This window comes from Eulemur rufifrons, chromosome 1 (assembly GCF_041146395.1).
Source record: "Eulemur rufifrons isolate Redbay chromosome 1, OSU_ERuf_1, whole genome shotgun sequence".
NCBI lineage: Eukaryota > Metazoa > Chordata > Mammalia > Primates > Lemuridae > Eulemur > Eulemur rufifrons.
Genome location: NC_090983.1, coordinates 67,645,019 through 67,667,019, shown reverse-complemented (window position 1 = coordinate 67,667,019; position 22,001 = coordinate 67,645,019). Strand labels below are relative to the sequence as shown.

General features: G+C 36.4%; 1 protein-coding gene across 1 annotated transcript in view; it reads left to right on the top strand.

Annotated features, from left to right (window-relative positions):
- GPD2 (glycerol-3-phosphate dehydrogenase 2) overlaps window positions 1-22,001 on the top strand; it is a 134,319-nt gene that overhangs the window by 109,565 nt on the left and 2,753 nt on the right. Inside the window, exons 9-16 of the mRNA XM_069472462.1 lie at window positions 181-374; window positions 11,479-11,613; window positions 11,863-12,038; window positions 12,591-12,722; window positions 13,623-13,781; window positions 21,085-21,197; window positions 21,280-21,358; window positions 21,545-21,643. Coding sequence (XP_069328563.1) covers window positions 181-374; window positions 11,479-11,613; window positions 11,863-12,038; window positions 12,591-12,722; window positions 13,623-13,781; window positions 21,085-21,197; window positions 21,280-21,358; window positions 21,545-21,643 — 1,087 coding nt within the window. The remainder of the gene's footprint in view (window positions 1-180; window positions 375-11,478; window positions 11,614-11,862; window positions 12,039-12,590; window positions 12,723-13,622; window positions 13,782-21,084; window positions 21,198-21,279; window positions 21,359-21,544; window positions 21,644-22,001) is intronic.

Sequence of the window (22,001 nt, the reverse complement as noted above, 5' to 3'; positions counted from 1 at the left end):
TTACTCCCATTTTTTTTTCTTTTAGGAATTTCTGGATTAGGGTAGGGGAGGTAAAAGTACTAGTTCATGTCTTTCTTTTTTGCTTGTTTGAGAGTTGGTGCATAAAATAGCTTTTAGAATACAGGTTAACATTAAACGTCTGCTAATTTCAGAAATTAATAACCCTTCTTTTTACCTTAGCCCAGAGAGCATGGGACTTCTTGACCCAGCGACCAGTGATGGGCGAGTTATTTTCTTCTTACCCTGGCAAAAGATGACTATCGCTGGCACTACTGATACCCCAACTGATATTACACACCATCCCATTCCTTCCGAAGAAGATATCAACTTCATTTTGAATGAAGTGCGTAATTACCTGAGTTGTGATGTTGAAGGTAACTGAAGCATTCCTTTAAGTTTGTCCTTCCTCTTTCATATCTCTCAAATCCTTCCAGTGCTCGCTGGTTAACTGCCCTGTCTCCAGTCTGACTCATTTTCACATGTGGTCTATCATAACTATTACTTGCTATCGTTACCTCTAGAAGTTTTATGATGGCGAAACTCTAACACAGTGTAAAAGAAACTGCCTTTTCTCCTCTACTTTCCACATGCACTTGAAACCCATGCAGTCCTTTTCTGATCATTTCTAATGGCAAGATCAGAGTACCACACTCGAGCTCTGAATACTCATGCATTTCTAGAAGAGGATGACATGTTTATATCACTGTTTAATTTCTACAGCTTGGGGAGGTGTGGTTTACAGATACAGGATATCCATAGGAAATAAGTAAGCAAAGAAACAAGAGGCTGGAGCTATATATTCTCAATGGTCTGTTACTACATGTAAAGTAGAGCGTTGACTGGTAGGTTTAGCAAAGGATAAGTATGCCTGTTTTAATGGAAAAAGCCACAGTTTACTTCTTTCTTATTCTTACCAAGGCATTTTAACTTGGATGTTGTAACATTTTCTCCATATAACTTATACAGTTTTTTGGGTTTTTTTTTCCATCCAGGCTAGCCCTGGAAGTTCCCCAACATCCCACTTCTGTATTTCTTCACCTCAGTGAATAGCCTGCCATCCATCTAGTCACCTAAGCAGGAAATGGCATGCTTACCTTTCGTGGTTCTTTCTCTTTCCACATCTCAGGTCTCCATGCCCACCCAGTCTCATCCTTCCATCAGAACTTGCTTTCTGAAGCACAGCTCTGATCATCCCTTCCCTGAACTAAAATACGCCTTAGATGTCTCCTCATTGACTTTAGGAAAAATACTAAACTCTCTCACATAGAATATAAGTCTTTTCACAACTTGTATTTGCACATTTATATTCAACTGCTCGCCTTCCTGCATTCTGTTGTCTATTTGTATTGTATTACTTATCATTTCCAAGTCAGGTCATGCACTTTTAAAAAGCCTGCATGCCTTGTTTAGTTAGGTTGAAGCCTTGCTCTGGGACGCTTTTTCCCCCCAGCTTCTCATCTTGGCAAAATATTTATACTTCAGAAACTACCTGTCCTTTTTATTTCCATAGGATGTTGGTCATACTGCTTATATATCACAACATTATATCATAGGTAATAGTCTAAGATGTATTTTCACTTGAGGGTAAGGATTCTTTATTTATATTTAGCAACAAGATTGTTATCAAACTGGTATGCTACTCATGACTGTTTTGAACTTAAATGAGTTATAGACACTTTCAGGGTTTTTGATACTGGTAGCAGTTTGAAAATCTTTCCATGTTAAAATAGGTAAGATTAAAATTTTTAAAAATAATCTTAATCTATTAAATCAGGAATCTTCTTACAATATTGGCTTCAGTGAAGGGCATGCAGGTACTATTTTAGTTTGGATTTAGTTTAGATTAATTAGCATCTATGAATACTTCTTTCTTAAAGGATTTTTTTCATCATGTGATCACATATTTACAAGGAAAACAAACTGCTTTAAAAAATAATTCAGGTGACTCTCCTAGTTTAATTGATTAATCTATATTGTATAGTCTTAGCTGCTTCTAATCTAAAGTAATGGATATAATTTTACCCTGAATAGAATCACTTTGGATATCTATAATAATAGTGTAAATGTATTAAATACAAATAATTGAAATCCATGTGGTTAATGTTTATGCTCACACACATACACGCTCATACACAGTTATTTGGCAAATAGTCATGCTTTGTTTAGCATCCATGTTTAAATACTCAAACTGCAGTGCAATTTTAGCTTGATACTTTTTTTCCCCTATTGCAATCTAGGAGGAGCTTAAACATCTGGATATGATTGCATTTTAAAGTATTTATAATTGTTAGTGAATCCTGCTTCATTTCGTATTTACTTGGGTATAATTAATGTTTGTTAAAGCAGGCCCATATTTGGGCCTTAACATTAGGAAGCTTAGATTGTTAGAGCAAGATATCGAATTAATTCAAGAGCAGAGAGCTCTATGTTGACAGTTTCCAAAATCTTAAAGTTCAAATGCAGTAAGGATGAGAAATCTACTTATGATGCTGAGAAGCTGGATGTGCTGGAAGCAGGTGTAGGTTCCGGAAGGCCGCTGTGCCCATGTTGTAGGTGGGGATCTCCCCAGTGAAATGAGCCCTGGGCTTTAACTGAGACTGGATCATTTTTATTCTGCCTATAAATAAATGGAAACTTGGTAATACCTGGTTGGTCCATAAAGGTCTTTTCAATTAACACATCTTTTTGTAGTCAGGATATTGGTGAAACTAACAGAGTTATTGTTAATTCTGATGTTCTGTAAAAGTGGTTGACATTAACATCTAAACATTGCAAGTTAGGGCCTTTTCCTGGTGGTCTGGGGGCATTTTGAGATTAAGGGGGGTCCTCCAGGTAGCAAATAATCCAGGGTAAAAGCAAAAGTAGCAGTTCTTTCATAGACTTTATTTATTTCTGTGTGTACACCATCTACCACACCTTTCCTACTTACAAACTTGTCCTTTTAAAAATAATTAAGAATGAATCTTTATAGTTTCTTTTCATTCATATTTCTCATTGACTGAAGGCCTCATATTAAGGAATTGGTCTTGATAAAGAATGTCAGTTAGCTGAAGTATGTCTATATCTAACTGAGGACATTCGAATTTATATTTTTTCCCAAGAAATTTTGGTGAAACGCAATATTCTCTTTTACAGTGATAAAATGTGAGAGAGAAACTCAGCTTCAGACAATATTCAGCCATTTGATTACATACTGTTGATAAATGTATTTTAATATTTATATATATGTGCTTCATTTATAAACACTCTACCATGACTGAATACTTTTTATGCTAAACATATTGCCTATATTATCTCTTTGATTACTTGTAACAACCTTACAAGGTTTATTTTGTAAGTCCCACTGTATAGTTGAAGAAACTGAGGCTGCAACATTAAGCTTCTTGTCCATAGCTAGTTAGCTTTGGGGCCATAATCTGAGTATAAGTCAGTCTAGCTCTAATACTTGTGCTTCTAAATACTGTGCAGTACTCTGATTGGTAGTTCTGAGTTTCATGATGTGATATTATATCCGCTAGGGAGTGGATTAGTCTATCAATTCATTTCATGGAAACTGCTAGACACCTTTAGAATGACAATGACCTTTGCTCTCTACTAGCCTTCTTTGGATTTAAATGTTAAACTGGAAGAGATTTCATATCTCATGACTGATCTCTCGGGCCAACCAGTCTTCTCTACAGATTTGAAAAATAAAAAGTTTGATTTAGATCCTAGAGCAATAGTTTTATAATGTTTTACATTCACCAGGGTTGAAATAATCGTTCTAAAAGGATTTATTAAATGGATAAGTAAAATTCCGACAACAGTTTCTGAGCCTCCCCAAATGGCTATATCCTTAAGAAAAAAAAAAAAAAGTGTCAAATCTTAACACTCCATGCTGTTCACAGCAGCTGCCACACTTCTGCAAAATGCGTCGGAACAATTCTAAAAAGCATTTTGCCTGTTGGGAATAAGACCATGTCTTCTTTTACAATTTAGAAAGCCTTCCATTCACAGGCTGAATTTTCTAGATTACTTGTTTGTTCTTTTCTGAAATGGGTAATTGATAGTTCTGCAGTTCGTATCGAGTTAGGAAGAAAAATGATCTTTTGAAAAATGTATCATTAAGTCTGCTGTGTAGAGGTTAATCAGAAGGATGCAGTGGTAAAACTAAGCTATGACTTAACGGGATTGAGAGAGACAGAAGATTTGCCGAGTGCTTTATCCATGTAGTTTCTCTGAAGTGCTTCTCTAGGCAGCTTCTCTACTTGTACACAGGTTTTCACATATGCAATTAGTAGTGTTTATAGATTGCCTCTTATTCAATTAACAACTGAGCTGGCCATATCAACTCACTGCAGACCTGCCTTTTCACTGCCAGAGATTGTACCAGGGTTATCAACTTACACAGGCTTGGATGTCTTCCAGCTGTTTAATTATGGTGTCACGCGCTTTGCTTTTTCTAGTTTCATTAGTTTATAAATGTAATATGGTATCTTATTTCTGTGATTAACACTTCATTTCAGCAGGTTAAACATGCTGGTAGAGAAGTATTGATTTCTGACACTGTTTCCCCTGTGTTCATTTAGATATTTTCACATGCTTTTTATTGATTTTTTGAAAGTGGCAAACATGAGAAAGAACACCCCAAAATGTAGGCCTAAATAACTAATGTGAAGCAAACCACGTATTTAGCTTTTAATTGTCACTTCCTGTGGGCTTCATTTTCTATTAATTTCTAAAACAAACACTTGTCTTGCCAAGTATGTAAGAGTAAAATATTATAGTTTGAAACAATCACATTGTACTTATTTTTTCAACCAGCTCTGAAAATTGTCTATTCAACTTTGCTATTTATATTTTACTCTTCATATATCACATATGCTAAAACCTGAATAAGTTACTTATCAGGGATGTAATAAAAATGATTCTTAAACATGATGGTAGAAGGACTCTTTTACTTTCTCACTACCTATTGAAACTATTGCCAAATACTTTTATACACACTGGAGGTTCTCCATGGTTTTTTTCCCCCATCTGGGAAATTGGCACCTAAAAATATCAACTGGGCACCACCTGGGTGAGCCACTCTAATAAGTGGTCTTTAATGATGGATTTTTCTCAACTTTAATGGTAATTTCGTTTCCTTTCATTTTGTTATATTTAAAGCAAGCATTCATTTATTTTAGAAGGTAATATCCGATTATTAATATCAAATATGCAGTCGTTAGAAACCTATATAAAGCTTAGCATATTGGCTCAGAGGTCCAAGTATTCTTGCTTTAGATATATCAGCTCTTACAGTTTGATATAAACAGTTCACATATTGCTTTAATTTTCTACTTAATATTTAATAACTGATGTGACCCTTTAGTTGATATAATATTTAGGGTATTGAGAAATATCTGAATTGACATTGCTGAAGACTTTCAACATGGTGAGAAAGAAATGAAATAGTAATGAAATTTTGTTTAGCTATTCTGGCAGTGTGAGAACCAGAAAAAATCCAGGTGAATCTTTGAGCTCTGGAGCATAGAAACCCTGGGTTATGTTATTTTCTTCACATGTTATACCATGGAGAGTTAAAGTGGGTAATGTTCACTACTTACTCTTGGCCTCAATCTATGTGATAGAACCAGTTTCAGGGTAAGAAGGGTAGAAGTACTTAACTAAAAATATGTTTTATTTCTTTGAAGTCATGAGATTAGTAAGAGGGGAGGATAAGTTGAAATGATAAATATGGAGCGTGGATGACAGTAAAGTGTTTGGGGGCTACTACAGCAGAATTTATTCTCATGAGCAAAGGAAGTATAATCAAATTTCAATGAAAGGATGCTCCATAGAGATGTGGGTGAGGTGGCCATGGTGATAGGAGAAGTCTGAGATCTACCACTTGGAGGCTTTTTATTCTAGAGCTTCCCTCTGTTGTATGATAGTCATTAGTCACTTGTAGCTATTTAAACTTCAATTAGTTAAAATTAACTGAAATTTGAAATTCAGTTCCTCAGTTGTGTGAACCACGTTTCAAATGCTTAATAGTTGCATGCCGCCAATGGCTAGCAAACTGTGCAGTGGACTTATGGAACATTTGCATCACTGCAGAAAAGTCTGTGGGACAGTGCTGCTCTTCAGAATCTAGAGGTATTTAAATACACATTTAGAGAAGGAAATACTCAATTTAATAGAGTTATTGAATTTGGGTGTTTTTTTTGTTGTTGTTGTTAAATGAAATAAAGGAATTGATTATCTTGTAAAACAAGAACTCCAGATATAAGAAGCCTCAAGAGGTGATTAATTTACTGACTTAGCAATGTCTATGGTACATGACCCTTACTTATCTTCACTCGACCACCCTCCAAGTTGATTTCATCCTAAGGTTGTTTCCCCTGTGGTTATAACGTGGCTACAACAGCACAAGGCAGACTTAAAAGATATCTTATTACTTCTTTATTCAGACTACCCATATACTATTTTGAATCTCTTTCTTAAGAAAACTTTAATTAGGGTTTGTTTAACAGTGTGCAAGCTTTCCACTGTGGGTAAATAGGTGATACGGAGAGAAACCTGTTAGTTCAGTTAATTGCTGTTTTTTATTCAAGAGGTTCGAATTAATGTCTCACATGTTTAGCTCTGCTATGCCCCATAGATGTAGATTATACCTAAGGTCCTGAGCAGTCATTACTGAATTTGAGGGGTGAGGCAAATTACTTCCGCAGCAAATTAGCGTTTTGAATAATCCATAAAAATCATTAAATCTCAAGATTGGGAGAGAACTGATAGGTAGATAACCAGATTCAACATCCTTTTGGTAATAATATAAAACTCCTGCCAGCCATAAAGATTAATCCATATTTCAAATAAGGAATTTGGTTATCCTTAAATGTATCCTTTTAAATAAGTTTAATCCCAACATTCATCTGATACAATTCTTACGCTAAAAAGCTGAGTGCTGAGATAAGATGTCAAGGAAAATAAAATACATTATGAATGTTTCAAGGAGTGCCTGCCTGCCTTCCCCTTCCCTCCCCCTCCCTCCCTCCCTCCCTCCCTCCCTCCCTCCTTCCTTCCTTCCTTCCTTCCTTCCTTCCTTTCTTTCTTTCTTTCTTTCCTTTCTTTCTTTCTTCTCCTTCCTTCCTTCCTTCCCTCCCCCCGCTTTTCTTTTCTTTTCAATATCAATCCCAGAAGTAAGGATTAAAAATGGTATTAATGTACGCAATGTTTTATTTAATGTTCCTCTATGAGTGAAAAACTTGAATGTTTTAGTTTGGTCTTTTTGTTTTAGCCAATACAATTTCATAGATGTGTTTTTCTGCCTGTTACAACAGAAAAGGTAAAGCATTTGCTGCAGATTATTTGCAGATGCCTCAAATTTACTCTTGAAAGTCTAATTTTCCATCAAATAATTTTAAAATTAGTCAGAGAGCTTCAAGAGTTGAAAGCAAATTCCTGATCAGTGTGGCTACTTAAGGAATTTCACAGATACTCAAGGGACTGTGTGGTGACCACAATGACGTTGTAAGTGGGTTGGCTAAGTTTTATTTTTATCTCAGAGACCGATGTGAACTCTAATGGAAAATAGCAGTAATTTCCTAGTTTGGTTTTTGGTAAAGATTAAAACATTCTGCTCTATTTGTGTTGAAGTTTTACAAGACATGTAGAATAATGTAAAGCAGGAATTAACCCCCATTCCTCGGAAGCCATCAGGATTAAACCTATTTAAGAGAATGCACGCATCAGAGTGGCAGATCTGGGAATGGAATCGCAGCATTGAGATCCCAGATAGAATCCAATTAACAAGACAGAAAAGCTTAGGCTTTCCTCATCAGTTAATCATGTTTTCTTCCTTTGTTTCAGTTACAATGTTTTAGATATGGATTTGATTAAACACTCCCATAGAAGTTTATGGATACCTATTCTTTCAGATTCTAGTATTATAGTCGTGTTAACAGTATAGCCCTTAACGAGCTATATAAAAATATGCCAGATTTACTTTAGTTGTATTTATCTTTATCAGAAATCTATTATTCATTTTAGATCAAGAGAGGGATTATTGTCATCTAATATAACTTGTTTTTAGGATCGTTTTTCTGTACTTGGTATGGTGTTTGTGTATGTGTGTTTTGTTTTTTTTCTTTTCAGAGCTCTTCCAAATATTTCAAGGAGTCTTTGTGACTTTTTACACAAAGAATATCTAAATACTTTTCAGGTGTTGCTGTGTATAGCCATACAGGATGTTTAGCATATAAGGGCACGTGACCAAGGGGTGAGTGGGAGCCGAAATCCAGCCTTCCCTATGCTCCCAAAACTGTGCTCCCTGCATGGGATTTGTTAATTTGAGCTGAGGCATGGGCATAGTGTGGGCTCATATAAGTCCTGATACTTGTGTATTATATGTAAAATATTTCCTTAACCCTTTCATAATTTGAGACTTGAGTTGTCTCAATTTATCCTTTTATGTAATATCTTGGTTTTTTATAGTGGTTAAATATATGTAACATAAAATTTACCATTTTTAAGTGTACAGTTCTGTGGCATTAAGTCCATTCACATTGTTATGCAACTATCACCACCTTCCCTCTCCAAAGCTTTTTATTTATCTTCCTCAACTGAAATTCTGTACCCATTAAACACTAACTCTTCATCCCCCTTAATCCCTGACAGCCACCATTCTACTTTCTGCATCTATGAATATGAGCACTTACTTATGAATATAAGTAACTCTTATAAATGGAATTATACCATATTTGTCCTTTTGTGACTAGCTTATTTATTTAGCATAATGTCTTTAAGATTCATCCATATTGTTGCATGTGTCAGAATTTCCTTCCTCTTTAAGGCTGAATAATACTTTATTGTGTGTATATACTACATTTTGTTTATTAATCTGTTGATGGATACTTGGTTTGCTTCTACCTTTTGACTATTGTGAATATTGCTATGAACAAGAGTGTATAAATTTTCTTTGCTTTCAGTTCTTTTGGGTATAGACCCAGAAGTGTAATTGCTAGATCATATGGTAATTCTAAATGTTTAATTTTTTTTGAGGAACCGCCATACATTTTTCATACTAGCTGCACCATTTTACCTTTCACCAGCAATGCACAAGGGTTTCAATTTCTCCACGTCCTCACCAATACTTATTTTCTGTTTTGTTTTGTTTTTATTTGACAGTTGTTGTTGTAATGGGTGTGAAGTGCCATCTCATTGTGGTTTTCATTTGTGTTTCTCTAATAATTAGTGGTGTTTAGGATCTTTATGTCCTTGTTGTACATTTTTATATCTTCTTTGGAGAAATGTCTATTCATGTCCTTTGTCTAATTTTTAATTTGGGTTGTTTACTTTTTGTTATTGAGTTTTGGGAGTTACTTATATATTCTGGATATATGATCTGCCAATATTTTCTCCATTCCATGGGATGCCTTTTCATTCTGTTAGTAGTGTCTTTTGATGCACAAAAGTTTTTACTATTGATGAAGTCCACTTTATCTATTTTTTTTCTTTTGTTGCTTGTGCATTTGATGTCGTATCCAAGAAATTAAACCAAATTCAATATCATAAAGCTTTTCTCATATGGTTCCTTCTAAGAATTTTATAGTTTTAGCTCTTTTTAGGTCTTTGATCCATTTTGAGTTAATTTTTGTATATGGTGTAATGTAAGGGTCCATGTCCATCGTTTTGCATGTAGAGGTTTAGTTTTCCCATTGTATTGAAGTTTTCAAGATTATATAAAGTCAATTTTTTATCAATATGGCTAATGGCTGGAAGTATGATGGAGAAGGAGGTTACATGTGACCCCAGGTCACAGTTGAAGCAAAATTATAGTTATGGCTTTATTATCCAGGGATGGATTTAGCGCAGTAAGTGCAGCAGGACCAGGTAGACATTCGCTTCCCTATAGTCTGTATCATTAAGCAGCTGTTGGATTGGTGCACGCAGTCAGCTCCCTTATGCAGAGGGGAAAAGAACTAAGCCATCCCTGAAGCGGATCTAGGTAAAGAAGGATAGATTCTGAAACCCTGCCTTTGGGTTTTGCCTTTGCCCCTGGTGGCAGACCAGAAACACAGCTGATCTTTTCTCCTCAGCCATTTTAAGGTCAGTAATAAATGCTATTTAGTAGTTGTCTCATTCTAATTTAAACTTCATCAGTTCTGGATATAGATGGGAAATTGTATTTTGACAGAGAGTAAAAGATAATTTCATGGTATCTTGAATACTGGAAGAACTTCCACACTATAACATAAGTTTTCTGTACCTACTGGAAGGAACCAGTATACCTGTTTCTATGTCAGTTATAAAGATAATGGGATAAGAGAAGAAAAAAAGGCAGAGTATGGAAATTTTCAACAGTTGGGAGACAGTACAATTTGGTGGGTAAGAATATGGACTTTAAAATCAGAAAGAACCAGGTTCTGATGCTGTTCTGCTATATATAAGAAGTTTAGACTGGGCGCGGTGGCTCACGCCTGTAATCCTAGCCCTCTGGGAGGCCGAGGCGGGTGGATCGCTCAAGGTCAGGAGTTCGAGACCAGCCTGAGCAAGAGTGAGACCCCGTCTCTACTAAAAATAGAAAGAAATGATCTGGCCAATTAAAAATATATATAGAAAAAAAATTAGCCGGGCATGGTGGCACATGCCTGTCGTCCCAGCTACTCAGGAGGCTGAGGCAGTAGGATCAGCTTAAGCCCAGGAGTTTGAGGTTGCTGTGAGCTAGGCTGATGCCACGGCACTCCACTCACTCTAGCCTGGGCAACAAAGCAAGACTCTGTCTCCAAAAAAAAAAACAAAACATAAGTTTATAAACCCTTATCTTTTCAAAGGTGAAGGAAAAAAAAGAAGTTTGTCTTGGATAAGTTTTTTGCCCAACTTGATTGGTTAAACTTTTTCAATCTGTTTTCTCACCTGTTGGGTGGGAATAATAATAACCAATGCTAGGGAGCTTTGTGAGATTAAGTGAGATGAGATGTGCATGGCCAGTAAGTTGCACAGGGGTAAGCCTTCTGTAAATGCTCAATAAGACGGTGATACCGATGAGGGGAGAAAATACCCTGTTATGGGTTTGTTTGTTTAATTAATAAGGCTCTTTATTGTCCCTGAGAAAAGATAGTAAGATATATTCTAGAAGGAAATTTAACGATTCATAAGTCTCTTGGTTTTTATTTGCTTTTGCTTTTTTTTTTCTTTTTTTGTTCTTTTAACTCCTCCATGTTGCCTTAGCTGCAGGGTTGCTAACATTTGCTTCTTTTGCTTCCTCTTTGGTGTCAGTGTCAGTGATTTTCAAGCTCTTTACTTTTGTTTAGAGATTATCTTTGTAACAAAATAATTCTTTATGAATTTTCTTTGCACCTATCCACTCAGTTCTTATATTTAAGGCTAGTCTCTCCTTTTTAAGTGCTTACATGTGTATTCCTTTCACTGAATTCTTTCCTTATTAATTATTTAATATTTTTCTTGAAATGTGTTTGAGTAATACTCATAACCCTTGGTGCTGATCCTCACTAGTGAGAAGAGGGGACGTCCTGGCGGCATGGAGTGGTATCCGGCCCCTTGTTACAGATCCCAAGTCTGCAGATACTCAGTCCATCTCCCGAAATCATGTTGTTGACATCAGTGAGAGTGGCCTTATCACTATAGCAGGTATGAGATACTGCCTGGGTATTTGGAGGTGCTTTACATACGAGCTTGACTTAAATTGTCCCACGAGAGTCTCATTTAACTCTAATGAACAAGGATTTTCTTTTTATGATTCTGAATAAAACTTTACACATGGCTTTCCCACGTTTGCTATAAACAACAGGTGAATTTTGTTAATAAGTTGGTAAGCGATTAATTATAAGAAAAATAAGGAGCGTCAACCTAATCAATTACCTATCAACATCTTCGTAGGTGGGAAGTGGACAACGTATCGATCTATGGCAGAAGATACCATAAATGCTGCTATCAAGACTCACAATTTGAAAGCAGGACCAAGTAGAACAGTTGGGCTTTTCCTTCAAGGGGGTAAAGACTGGAGCCCCACACTCTATATTAGGCTTGTCCAGGATTATGGACTTGAAAGTGAGGTGGGTGTGTGTTGCCACGTCACCTTCCTCTTAATCTCTTGCTGTTGCCAATAACAGAATTGACCCCCATGATGTGGCCTCTGTGATTCAGAGTTTCTTTTTGCTGGGTATGTCTCTGTCTGGAAAGTAAATTAGGAGAAAAGGATGATCTTACTTTGCTTTAGTTCTCCCAAAGCAATGTGCATTTTATTGAATGGTTTCTGTTAAAACCTGGAGTTTATTTGGTTTGTTCCTAGTATACAAGGCGTCCACAGTTCTTTCCATCTTAAGCATACGGAATGCTGTTCTTCAGAAGTGATATCTGGAGCAAAATGAAGCTGAAGCTTCATCAGTCATCGATACAGTGATACATGTGTAGTAGAGTCAGTGCTTGCCTACGCATTCGAAGCCCAAGTGGTTTCCTCCCACCAAATCAAAATTACTGATACGCTACAAGAGCTATTAGTTATAGGCTGTAAGAAAACTGGCAAGATAAACATGTACCTTTTTTGCTTTGTACCTAGGAGGTATTGATATTCCAAGTAGCTGCCTAATGTAGTTTTGTTTTTCTAGGTGGCACAGCATCTTGCCGCCACCTATGGTGATAAGGCTTTCGAGGTGGCCAAAATGGCAAGTGTGACGGGCAAGAGGTGGCCCATTGTTGGAGTGCGGCTTGTATCAGAATTTCCATATATCGAGGCAGAGGTATGTGAATGGTCACGTGGGAATTTCTTGTCTGCCATGGGGTAGTTTTCATCTGTTCATTTTTCATCTTCTTTAAAAATTCTGTGTAACTAAGTTTTAATGCACATGTATCAGCTAAAACCTTGAGTAAAATGTCTTTCCCATGCAGATCCTTTCCTTTCCCTTATAAAATTTTAATCTTAATTCCAAAGTGTTGTTAATAATGGTAATAATAACAATATAAAATATGGATTTTTTCCCCTCCGTGGAGCTATTTCAAGTCTTGTTACTTCACAGTTGTTTGTCCCTTTTGTGAATTTGTAGGTCTTTAAGTTTGTACCACCCATGTCCTGCCAGATGACATACCTTGATGTGACAGTTTCTTCAAGTCTCATTTCTTGTCAAGGTTTCAAATTTTATGAAACCAGAGGCCATGATTTGTATTTATTTGTAATTCACAATGCCTTAAAATATTGGTGTTCAGTAAGCATTTACCTGTTGATGAATTTGGGGTTTCTGTCATCTGATTACTCTAAGAGATGAGACCATAACTTTTTTATACTTGTCCTGTGCCTGCTCAGCTATGTAAATTACCCTCCACGTTACGTATAAGCAAAGAGAGGTAAGTGATTATGGTGGATGGTTAATGAGAAGTGGTGCAGTTTGCATGTTTATGTCAGGTTCTGTTCAGGAAGAAGGCATTAACTCTTGTCCAATTTATCCTATTTGCCAAACCTCCTTTGACAGGCAGATGGAAGACTCGTGTGATGCCACTATTTGTCTCGTGCCTGCTGGAGAACCAGAGAGGATAAAGAAAAATGTCACCTTTCCGAAGCATGAATTTATTTTTTTCAGTGAAACTTTATTTCCTCTTCTTGAAGAAAGGTCTAAACTAATAATGTTTCTTTCATTCGAACTCAGGTGAAATATGGGATTAAGGAGTATGCCTGCACCGCAGTGGATATGATTTCACGCCGCACGCGCCTGGCCTTTCTCAATGTCCAGGCAGCCGAGGAAGCCCTACCCAGGATTGTTGAGCTGATGGGCAGAGAACTGAATTGGGATGACTTTAAGAAACAGGTATTGTATAGAAGTCTTTAAAACCACAGTTCCCATTACTAAACGTGGAATGGCTTGATCTATTAACAGCAGAGGGTAGCATAGTTTTTAACAGTGACCTCAGATTTCTTGACAATGTCTGCACGTGTGTGTGTGTGTGTGTGTGTGTGTGTGTGTGGTGTGTGTTTAGTATTGTTAGGCCTTAGGAAAATAGAAAGATATTCTTGTACCAAAATTTAATTATTCTTGGAAAATCTCTTAAAGAAAATGCTCTTAAATTTGTGGTCACAATTCCTGAAGAAGAAAGATATCAATGATTGTGGGATAGGACATTTTACGGTTTTTCATTGAAAACACTCTTAGAACATAGTCAGTGACATTCACACGCCTGCTAATTTGCCTTTGGTAAGACATAGTGGTTTCACTGCCTGACCACCAAGTGCTTATCATTTGTGTCATTTGAGATTTTATATTTTTATCCAAATTTTAAAAAGAAAGACAATGATGTTCAGATGCCCACGCATACATTTTTGCATTGGCTTCGGCTTGTCATAAGAAGCAGAATTTTTTAATTAACTCAAACTGTTGTGATATACAGAGGCATATGAAGCATTTTTGTGTATTTATTCATAAAATACTTTTTGTACTCATTGGGATTAGTTCCTTTCCCCTTAGTCCATCTTGAACCCATTCCATTTAGGCTCTTCTGCCACCACTTTGCTGTATGAGCTCTAGTCATTCTCGCCAGTAACCTCCATGTTGCTCAATATACTTGTCAATGCTCAGTCCTCATTTTACTTGACTAACAAGCAATGTTTGACATAGTTGATTGCCTGTTCCTTCTTGAACTACTTTTTTTACTTTCTGGAACACTCTCTTGGATCTTTTTTTACCACTCCCAAACTACTGCTCCTATAGTCTTCCCCATGTCATAAATAGCTATTCTAGCCTTTGGCTGCTCAAGCCAAAATATCAGTATCATACTTTATGCATTCTCTCACACCCTATCTAAATCCACCAGCACATCTTAACCATATTTGTCTTCAAATAATGGTTTGAATTCAGTCATTCAACTGCTGTCACCATGATTCAGGCTACTAACATCTGTCACATGGATTATTGTAATAGTTTGCCTCCCCTAAACTGGTGTCCTTTCTTTAACAGTTTTCTTAATAGTGCTTCAGTGTATTAAACCATGATCCAGATCGTTAAATATGTCAGTCTCAAATTGGAGAGGAGGCCTAGGCTGGAAATATATATATGAGTTGATATTTAAGCCATCAGACTGGATGAGATCATGTAGATAGTGTAGTTAGGTGATGAGAATGGTTCCAAGACTGACCCCTGTAGCACACCAAAATTTAGAAATTGAGGAGATAAGGAAGAATCCAGGAAAAAGAGAAAGTAATAGCTAGTGAAGTTGAAGGAGGAGTGACAAGACTCAAGAGGGAATTATGACCCATGAGATAAGGAAGAAAGTATGTCTTAGTCCATTTGGACTGCCATAACAGAAATACCATAGAGTGGGTGGCTTAAACAGCAAACGTTTATTTCTCAGTTCTGGAGGCTGGGAAGTCCAAGGTCAAGACGCCAGCAGATTTGGGATCTGGAGGAGGCCTGCTTCCTGGTTCATAGACAGGATGTCTTCTTGCTGTGTTCTCACGTAGCATGAGTAAATGAACGTTATTGAGCATCTGTGTCATGTGCTGAAGGTGCAGGGAAGAATTGGGCACGTGGCCTGTCCTTAAAGCATTCTCATTCTGGTGTAGACTCCCAAAGAGGCACCTGGGAAATGTGGGGGGAAAAGGCAGATTTTGAGGCTTGATTTTAGTCTGAGTGAGAGTTTTTGAGGGCCCCATATTTACAAAATTCTCCACTACTAATTGTAATGTAATGTACTGTGGTGTACTGATTAGAAGTCACCATTCAAAAAGAGTTACTTATAGTAAAGGAAACAGGCTCACAGAGTAAGTCTCTGTCAGAATTCATACAAGCAGTAAATTGTGGAACGGGGATTGAAAACCAGGTATTCTGATCCTGGCACGTGAGCCTTCCCCACCCTGCCCTGCTGCCTCTGCGTTGGCCACACTGGCTTATAGCTCTTCCAGGCTGGAGTTTCAGTTTGATCAGCTAAGGCTCTATACAGAGGCAGCACAAGAATGAATCTTATTCCTGTACTATTGCCAGTCATTTTTACCATATAGAAGTTTCGGGGATAATGTGTTCTTCTAAAAATTATGGTTGGAATGATTAGAATATGCAGGAACATATTTTGTGCTAGGAATTCAGGCTGTAGGAGGTAGGAAAAAGGATGAAAATTCTGTAAACTTGTTGGGTTTGGCCCTCCCCGGGAGGCTGGATTCAACTTCAGTTCAAATTTTATGAGCAGATTTACGTGCTCAGAAATACTCTCCCCTCCTCTTTAACAAAGTAATATAAATAAAAGACCTAAAGTTATTACTCAGTATCTGAGACACAGGAGTATTAATGAGAGCTGTGGACAGTCTAGAGAGAACAAAGAAGAGGGAAAAAAAAAGAATTAAAAGGTTAGAAAGTTGGACTTCTGAGAAAAGGTTAAAAGCATTGGGATTATTTAACCTGCAAAAGTGAAAGAGGAACGAAATGATAAATAACTCTCTGTAGATGAATTGTGGTTGTTTTTACCGGTCAATACTTAATGAGTGACTTGTATACTGAACATTGTACCAAATATTTTAGGGGAATAATAAATAGCTCATAGTTTCAAGAATCTTGAAATTTAATCAGGGACTCACAGCACATATATATCTCTCTGAAATGTATGTATATTTCCCAAAATTTAGAGAAACTGGTATTTATTCAAGATAAAAATCCCACCAACTTGGAAGAACTGATGAAGGAGGAAGGCGATGTCTGGGGGGGATTGGGGATTGAGAGAGGAGTTGGTAGGAGTATTTAGAGAAAATGACATTGCCAAATTGTATTCTTCAGGGCAGAAATTAATGTACATGAAAAGGCAACTACATGGTCAAAAGAGTGTAGGAGTTCTGAGTTAAACAAATAAAACTGTTTTCTTTAGTGCCGGTAATTTGGAACCTTTAAAATGGTTATGTGTATTTTCAATTTCCAGAAAGGAACTTATTTGGAGACAGACCCAACTCTCACTTTTTGGGAGGGCTGGGTACAAAGGGGACTATAATACTGAGGACATATTTTGGGAAATGCTGCCCTGCAGGATTTGGTAAGATAAATTTTATAACGTTCAGGCAAAAGATACATTTTTCATTGAGAGACTGTAAAAAGAAGACACTTAAGTAGATTTAGAGAATCTCACAAAAAGAAAGTTTTTTTCAAAATTGATTCCAATGGGGAGGAAGAAAGGGAGCAAATGAAAAAAATGGAGTGACTCTGGACAAAGCAAGCCGATAAACACCAAATTTAAAACAATTGGAAGACATATGCTTAACAATGAAAGGAGATATATATCAGGAATAACATGGATATGTGTGAATAGTATCAGGTATTGTTAGAGTGTTGAGGAAAAAATGCTAAGGGCACTGAAAATAACTTTTAAAAATTAAAAAAATAAGACCTAACCTAGAGTTTTGCTTAAGGTGACAAGCATCACATTCTTGAATGCTGGAGTGAAGGGAGAATTATTCAGTTTACAGTTTAATATCAATGTGTTATTCCTTCTCTTTCTCTCTCTCTCTCTCTCTCTGGTTTTATGTGTGAAAATAATAAAATATAAATATTGGTAAGAGGGCATAGATACTCAAATAGGCTACTCTAAATAAGTTTTATGCTAGCCCAGAAAAATTATGTCCCAGGCTACTCAGAGAATTTGCAACTGGGATTGTTTACCTACTGTTGATCTTTAAAAATATATAGCCAATAGGAAAGGGACCAGAAGACAGACGTTAGGCAAATGTAGTACCAAATTTCAAAAAGAAGAGAAAAGAAAAATAGAGTTTGCAACCCAGATACCAATGGGTTTGGCATTGATCCTGGGTGGTTTTCTAGACTACAGTATTTTAAGTTTATTTTATCAGCATCTAGCAAGAAGTAGTGGTCACTAGTAAGGAATCACTCACATAAAATCATTTTATATACCTCATTTTCTTTTTATATAGAGCAAAGAGATTGTTAGATCAGGGAAATGTTATAGACATAGTGTACCAGATTCCATAAAGCATTTTATGAAGCCCCATGTGATGTCATTTTAAAATTGGTAGATTTGTGACCAGTTAAATAACCAGTGTTGGGCTCAGAAGAGGTCTCTGGTAGCAGGTCATAAGCAGTCTGTCCTTGGTCTTGACCTAGTCTACCTTAGTTCAAGTGATTAGATTGCAATGTTGACGGCATGTGTCTTTGGTGTACCAGTAACAAGAAACTGGAGGGAGAGTGAATGTTTGATGAAATGAAATAGTGGGTGAAATTTCATTAGGTATAATTTAATAGAGATAAATGGCAAACCTTATGTTAGGTAGAAAAACAGCTCCATCCATTCAAGATAGATTTGACAAGGCTTAACAGTAACATACGTGAAAAAGAAATATGGTTTTAGTTAACTGTGAATGCATAGCTGTTAACAGTGGTTCATTGCTGCCCCGAAATCCAATTGCAATCTTAAACTGCATTAATAGAAATTATATATCTAGATTGATGAAGCTGATAGTTACTCCTTTCTAGGTACTTGCCAGATCTCCGTTCAAGTATTGTGTTTTGTTCTGATAATTGTATTATATGACAGACCAGTTGTGGTCTGGAGGAAATTATCTGGCATGGTATAGGGATTCAAAATCATGTCTTATGCAGACGAGTAGTTCTAGACTAAAAGAAAACTCTAAAAAGGAAAGCGCATGATACTATCTTTAAATACTTGTTAAGCTGTGATACCGGAAAAATGAAAAAACATTATGTGTGTTCTACTGTAGGAAAGTTTTGCCCATCCCAAACAAATTGGATGAATTGTAAGGAGGTGGATTTAATCTCAACATAAACTTTCTAACAATGGGAGCCATCCCTTTATGGGCTACCTTCACTGGTATTAAGTTACCTTTCTATTGCTAGAGTTATTTAGACAAGAGTCTTCATGCTTCCATTTCTGGAGTGTTACAAAAGTAATGTTGGGTTAGGAAAGTGTATTGTTACATTTAGGGAGAAATCTCTTCCAGCTTTGAAATTCTATGGTTCCTTTCTTGATGGAGTATGGATAAATTACACAGGCAGCGAAGGGACATAAGTTGAGGAAGAGATTGTTGTTGGAGGGCAGCAGCAGAGATGGCATTTCCAAGGAGATGAATTTTGAACCAGTTTTGTTGAAAATGGTTGGACAAAATTGGTGGAAAAGGAAAATAATTTTATTTATGACAACTGGTAGATTTTCTTTTGTGAAGAGAGAATTCTGTCAGCGAGGAATGCCCTTGGAGATGGAGACTTCACAGACAAGTTTTATGTGTATTATATATTTTATATACATACATGCATATCTTTTTAATTTATTTTTTAAGCTGAGAGAATTAGTTAGTGTTGATAACTTTCTATTTTGCTATTTAAGAACATTAAGGAAGAATTTTTATTATCTGTTTCCTAAGAGGAAGGAAAATAGGAAAAGGTTAATCTCAGAATAATCCACAGGAAATAGAGTCAGAGGTCTTATCGCTGACATAACCAAGCACATAAAAACACATTGCATGCAAATGTACATGCCATTGTTTTATTTTACTTCACATTGACACTCTTGTTCAGAACAGAATTTAGGAACAGTTGAGTTAGTAAAATCATTTGATGGGACACTGGGGAATTTAAGACGTGTATTAGTCAGTTTTTGCTAGGTTATACTGTATAACAGTATTCAAAATTTCAAAATCTCAGTGGTTTATCATAGCAAGCATTTATTTTTCACTTATATTACATGAAGCCTGCATGTTAGCTGCTGTGGCTGTTCTTTGTATTCCAGGTTGGCTTCAGGTCTCATCTGAGACATGACCTTCTTATGGCATAGGAATGGCAAAGGCTAAGCAAAACAATAAAGTTACTTAAAAAAAATTTTTTTTAAGCTTTTTTATTTGTACAAATTTATAGGGTACATGAGAAATTTTGTTACCTATGTATAATGCATGATGATCTAGTTAGGGTATTCAGGTGTTCATCACCTGAGTATAATACACTTTTGTTAAATATAGTCATCCTACTCTGCTATCAGACACTGAATTTATTCCTTCTATCTTACTGTGTGTCTGCGCCCTTTAGCCCACTTCTCTTCCTCCTCCCCCTCTTCCCCACTCACCCTTCCCAGGCTCTTTTACCTATTTTTCCACTTTCTACCTCCATGTGTTCAAATTTTTTAGCTCCCACATGTAAGGGAGAACATGTGCTGTCTTTTTGTGTCTTTTAACACATTTACACAAAGGTGGCGTGTATCATACCCATTCATATTCCATTGGCCAAAGTAGGTCACATGGCCAGCTCACATCAATAAGGTTGAGAAGTATATGTACGGGGGAGAAGTGTGTGTGGTGGTAGAGGGGCGTGGGGGTGGATAAGAGAGATTTGTGAACAATATACACTACAATAGAGTCATTTTGGAAGTTATTAGATGGGACAGTGACATGATGAAAACTAAGAGTTTTTGCAACAATAGTTCCCATCAGTTGAGACTGTGACATTGAAAACAGGAAGAGTAACTATTGAGGATAGCTTATTTCTTCCACGACTCTGTAACTTTCTCCTAATTGTCAGAACCCCAGTAGCAAAATTTCGACATAGCTAATCTCATGAGATCTGCCTTCACACTTCATGTCACATTACAGTAGTTGCTCAAGTCCTAGATATCTTCACCTTTAATTGCTTTTTTGTCACCAAACTATAAGAATTTGGTCCTGTAGATTTTGCTGGCCAAGTCTGTATAGGAATACTTGGAGTAAAAAGAAATAAAATATCAAAACATGCAGCAAAATGAATGAATCCCAGGATCATCATGCTATGTGAAAGCAGTCAAACACAAGACTACATACTATACGAATTCTTTTATATGAAATTCCAGGAAAGGAAAACTCTGGTGACAGGAAGCAGATCAATGGTTGCCTGGGGCTAGAGGTCAGGAGAAAAGATCAACTTCAAATAGACATGAGGAAAGTTTTAGCAGGATGGACATGTTCTAGATTTTGATTGTGGTAGAGTGTACATTTTATTGAATGCAAATTGTATTTCAGTAAACTGGGAATTGTGCTGATCAGCCATGTGAGGATCAGCTTCTTTTGAAGACCAAAAGGAAAAAAAGGACAACAAATCAGTAATTCTTTCCATAAGTCATTGAACTTTGTGTGTATCTCTGTTTTAGGAAGAACTTGAAACAGCCAAGAAGTTTCTATATTATGAAATGGGCTATAAATCTCGATCAGAACAGTTAACAGATCGCTCTGAAATTAGCCTACTGCCTTCAGACATTGACAGGTACTTCTTACAAGTTTCTTTCTTTTTTTGTTCTCTTCACCTATGTAAGTATATTTTTCTATTATTCAATGTTGTGTTCCAGGTACAAGAAGAGATTTCATAAGTTTGATGCAGACCAAAAAGGCTTTATTACCATTGTTGATGTTCAGCGTGTATTAGAGGTAATTTTCTTTGGTTCAATATCAGTCTCTGATAGTAGACTAATATAAAGATGATATTGGATATTTTTCTCATCTAATGCTTTCTACAAGTAATATTTTTGTTGTCATTTTTGAAAATTTAGTAACATTAGTAAAAGGATATGCATAATTTTTAAGCAAACCTCATTGCTCTGTGCTTTTACTTAGAGTATCAATGTCCAAATGGATGAAAATACACTACATGAAATTCTGAATGAAGTAGATTTGAACAAAAATGGACAGGTTGAACTCAATGAATTTTTGCAGGTGAGTGGTAGTGAAAGGAAACAATGTATTTGCTTTTATCTTTTGGTTGTCATGATCATAAATGGATGTTCAGGAATGGATTTTTAAGTCCACACAGTTGTCACTTTGTTCTGAAAAAAGAGAAAGCTTGAAGCCAGCAAAAGTTGATATGTTGGTGCATGGTTTTTTCTTTCTTTTTATAAGAAGTGTTCTGTTACATTGGTTAATTGACATTAAAGCCAAGTTATTTATGGCTTAAAGGGTTGAATATGAAGCATGCTTTTTAAAGAAGTATGCCATGAAATAACACTGCTGGACTTTTCTGTGCCTACTTCACAAGAGGCAACACAGTATTTCTAATATGGAAAGTAATTTTTTT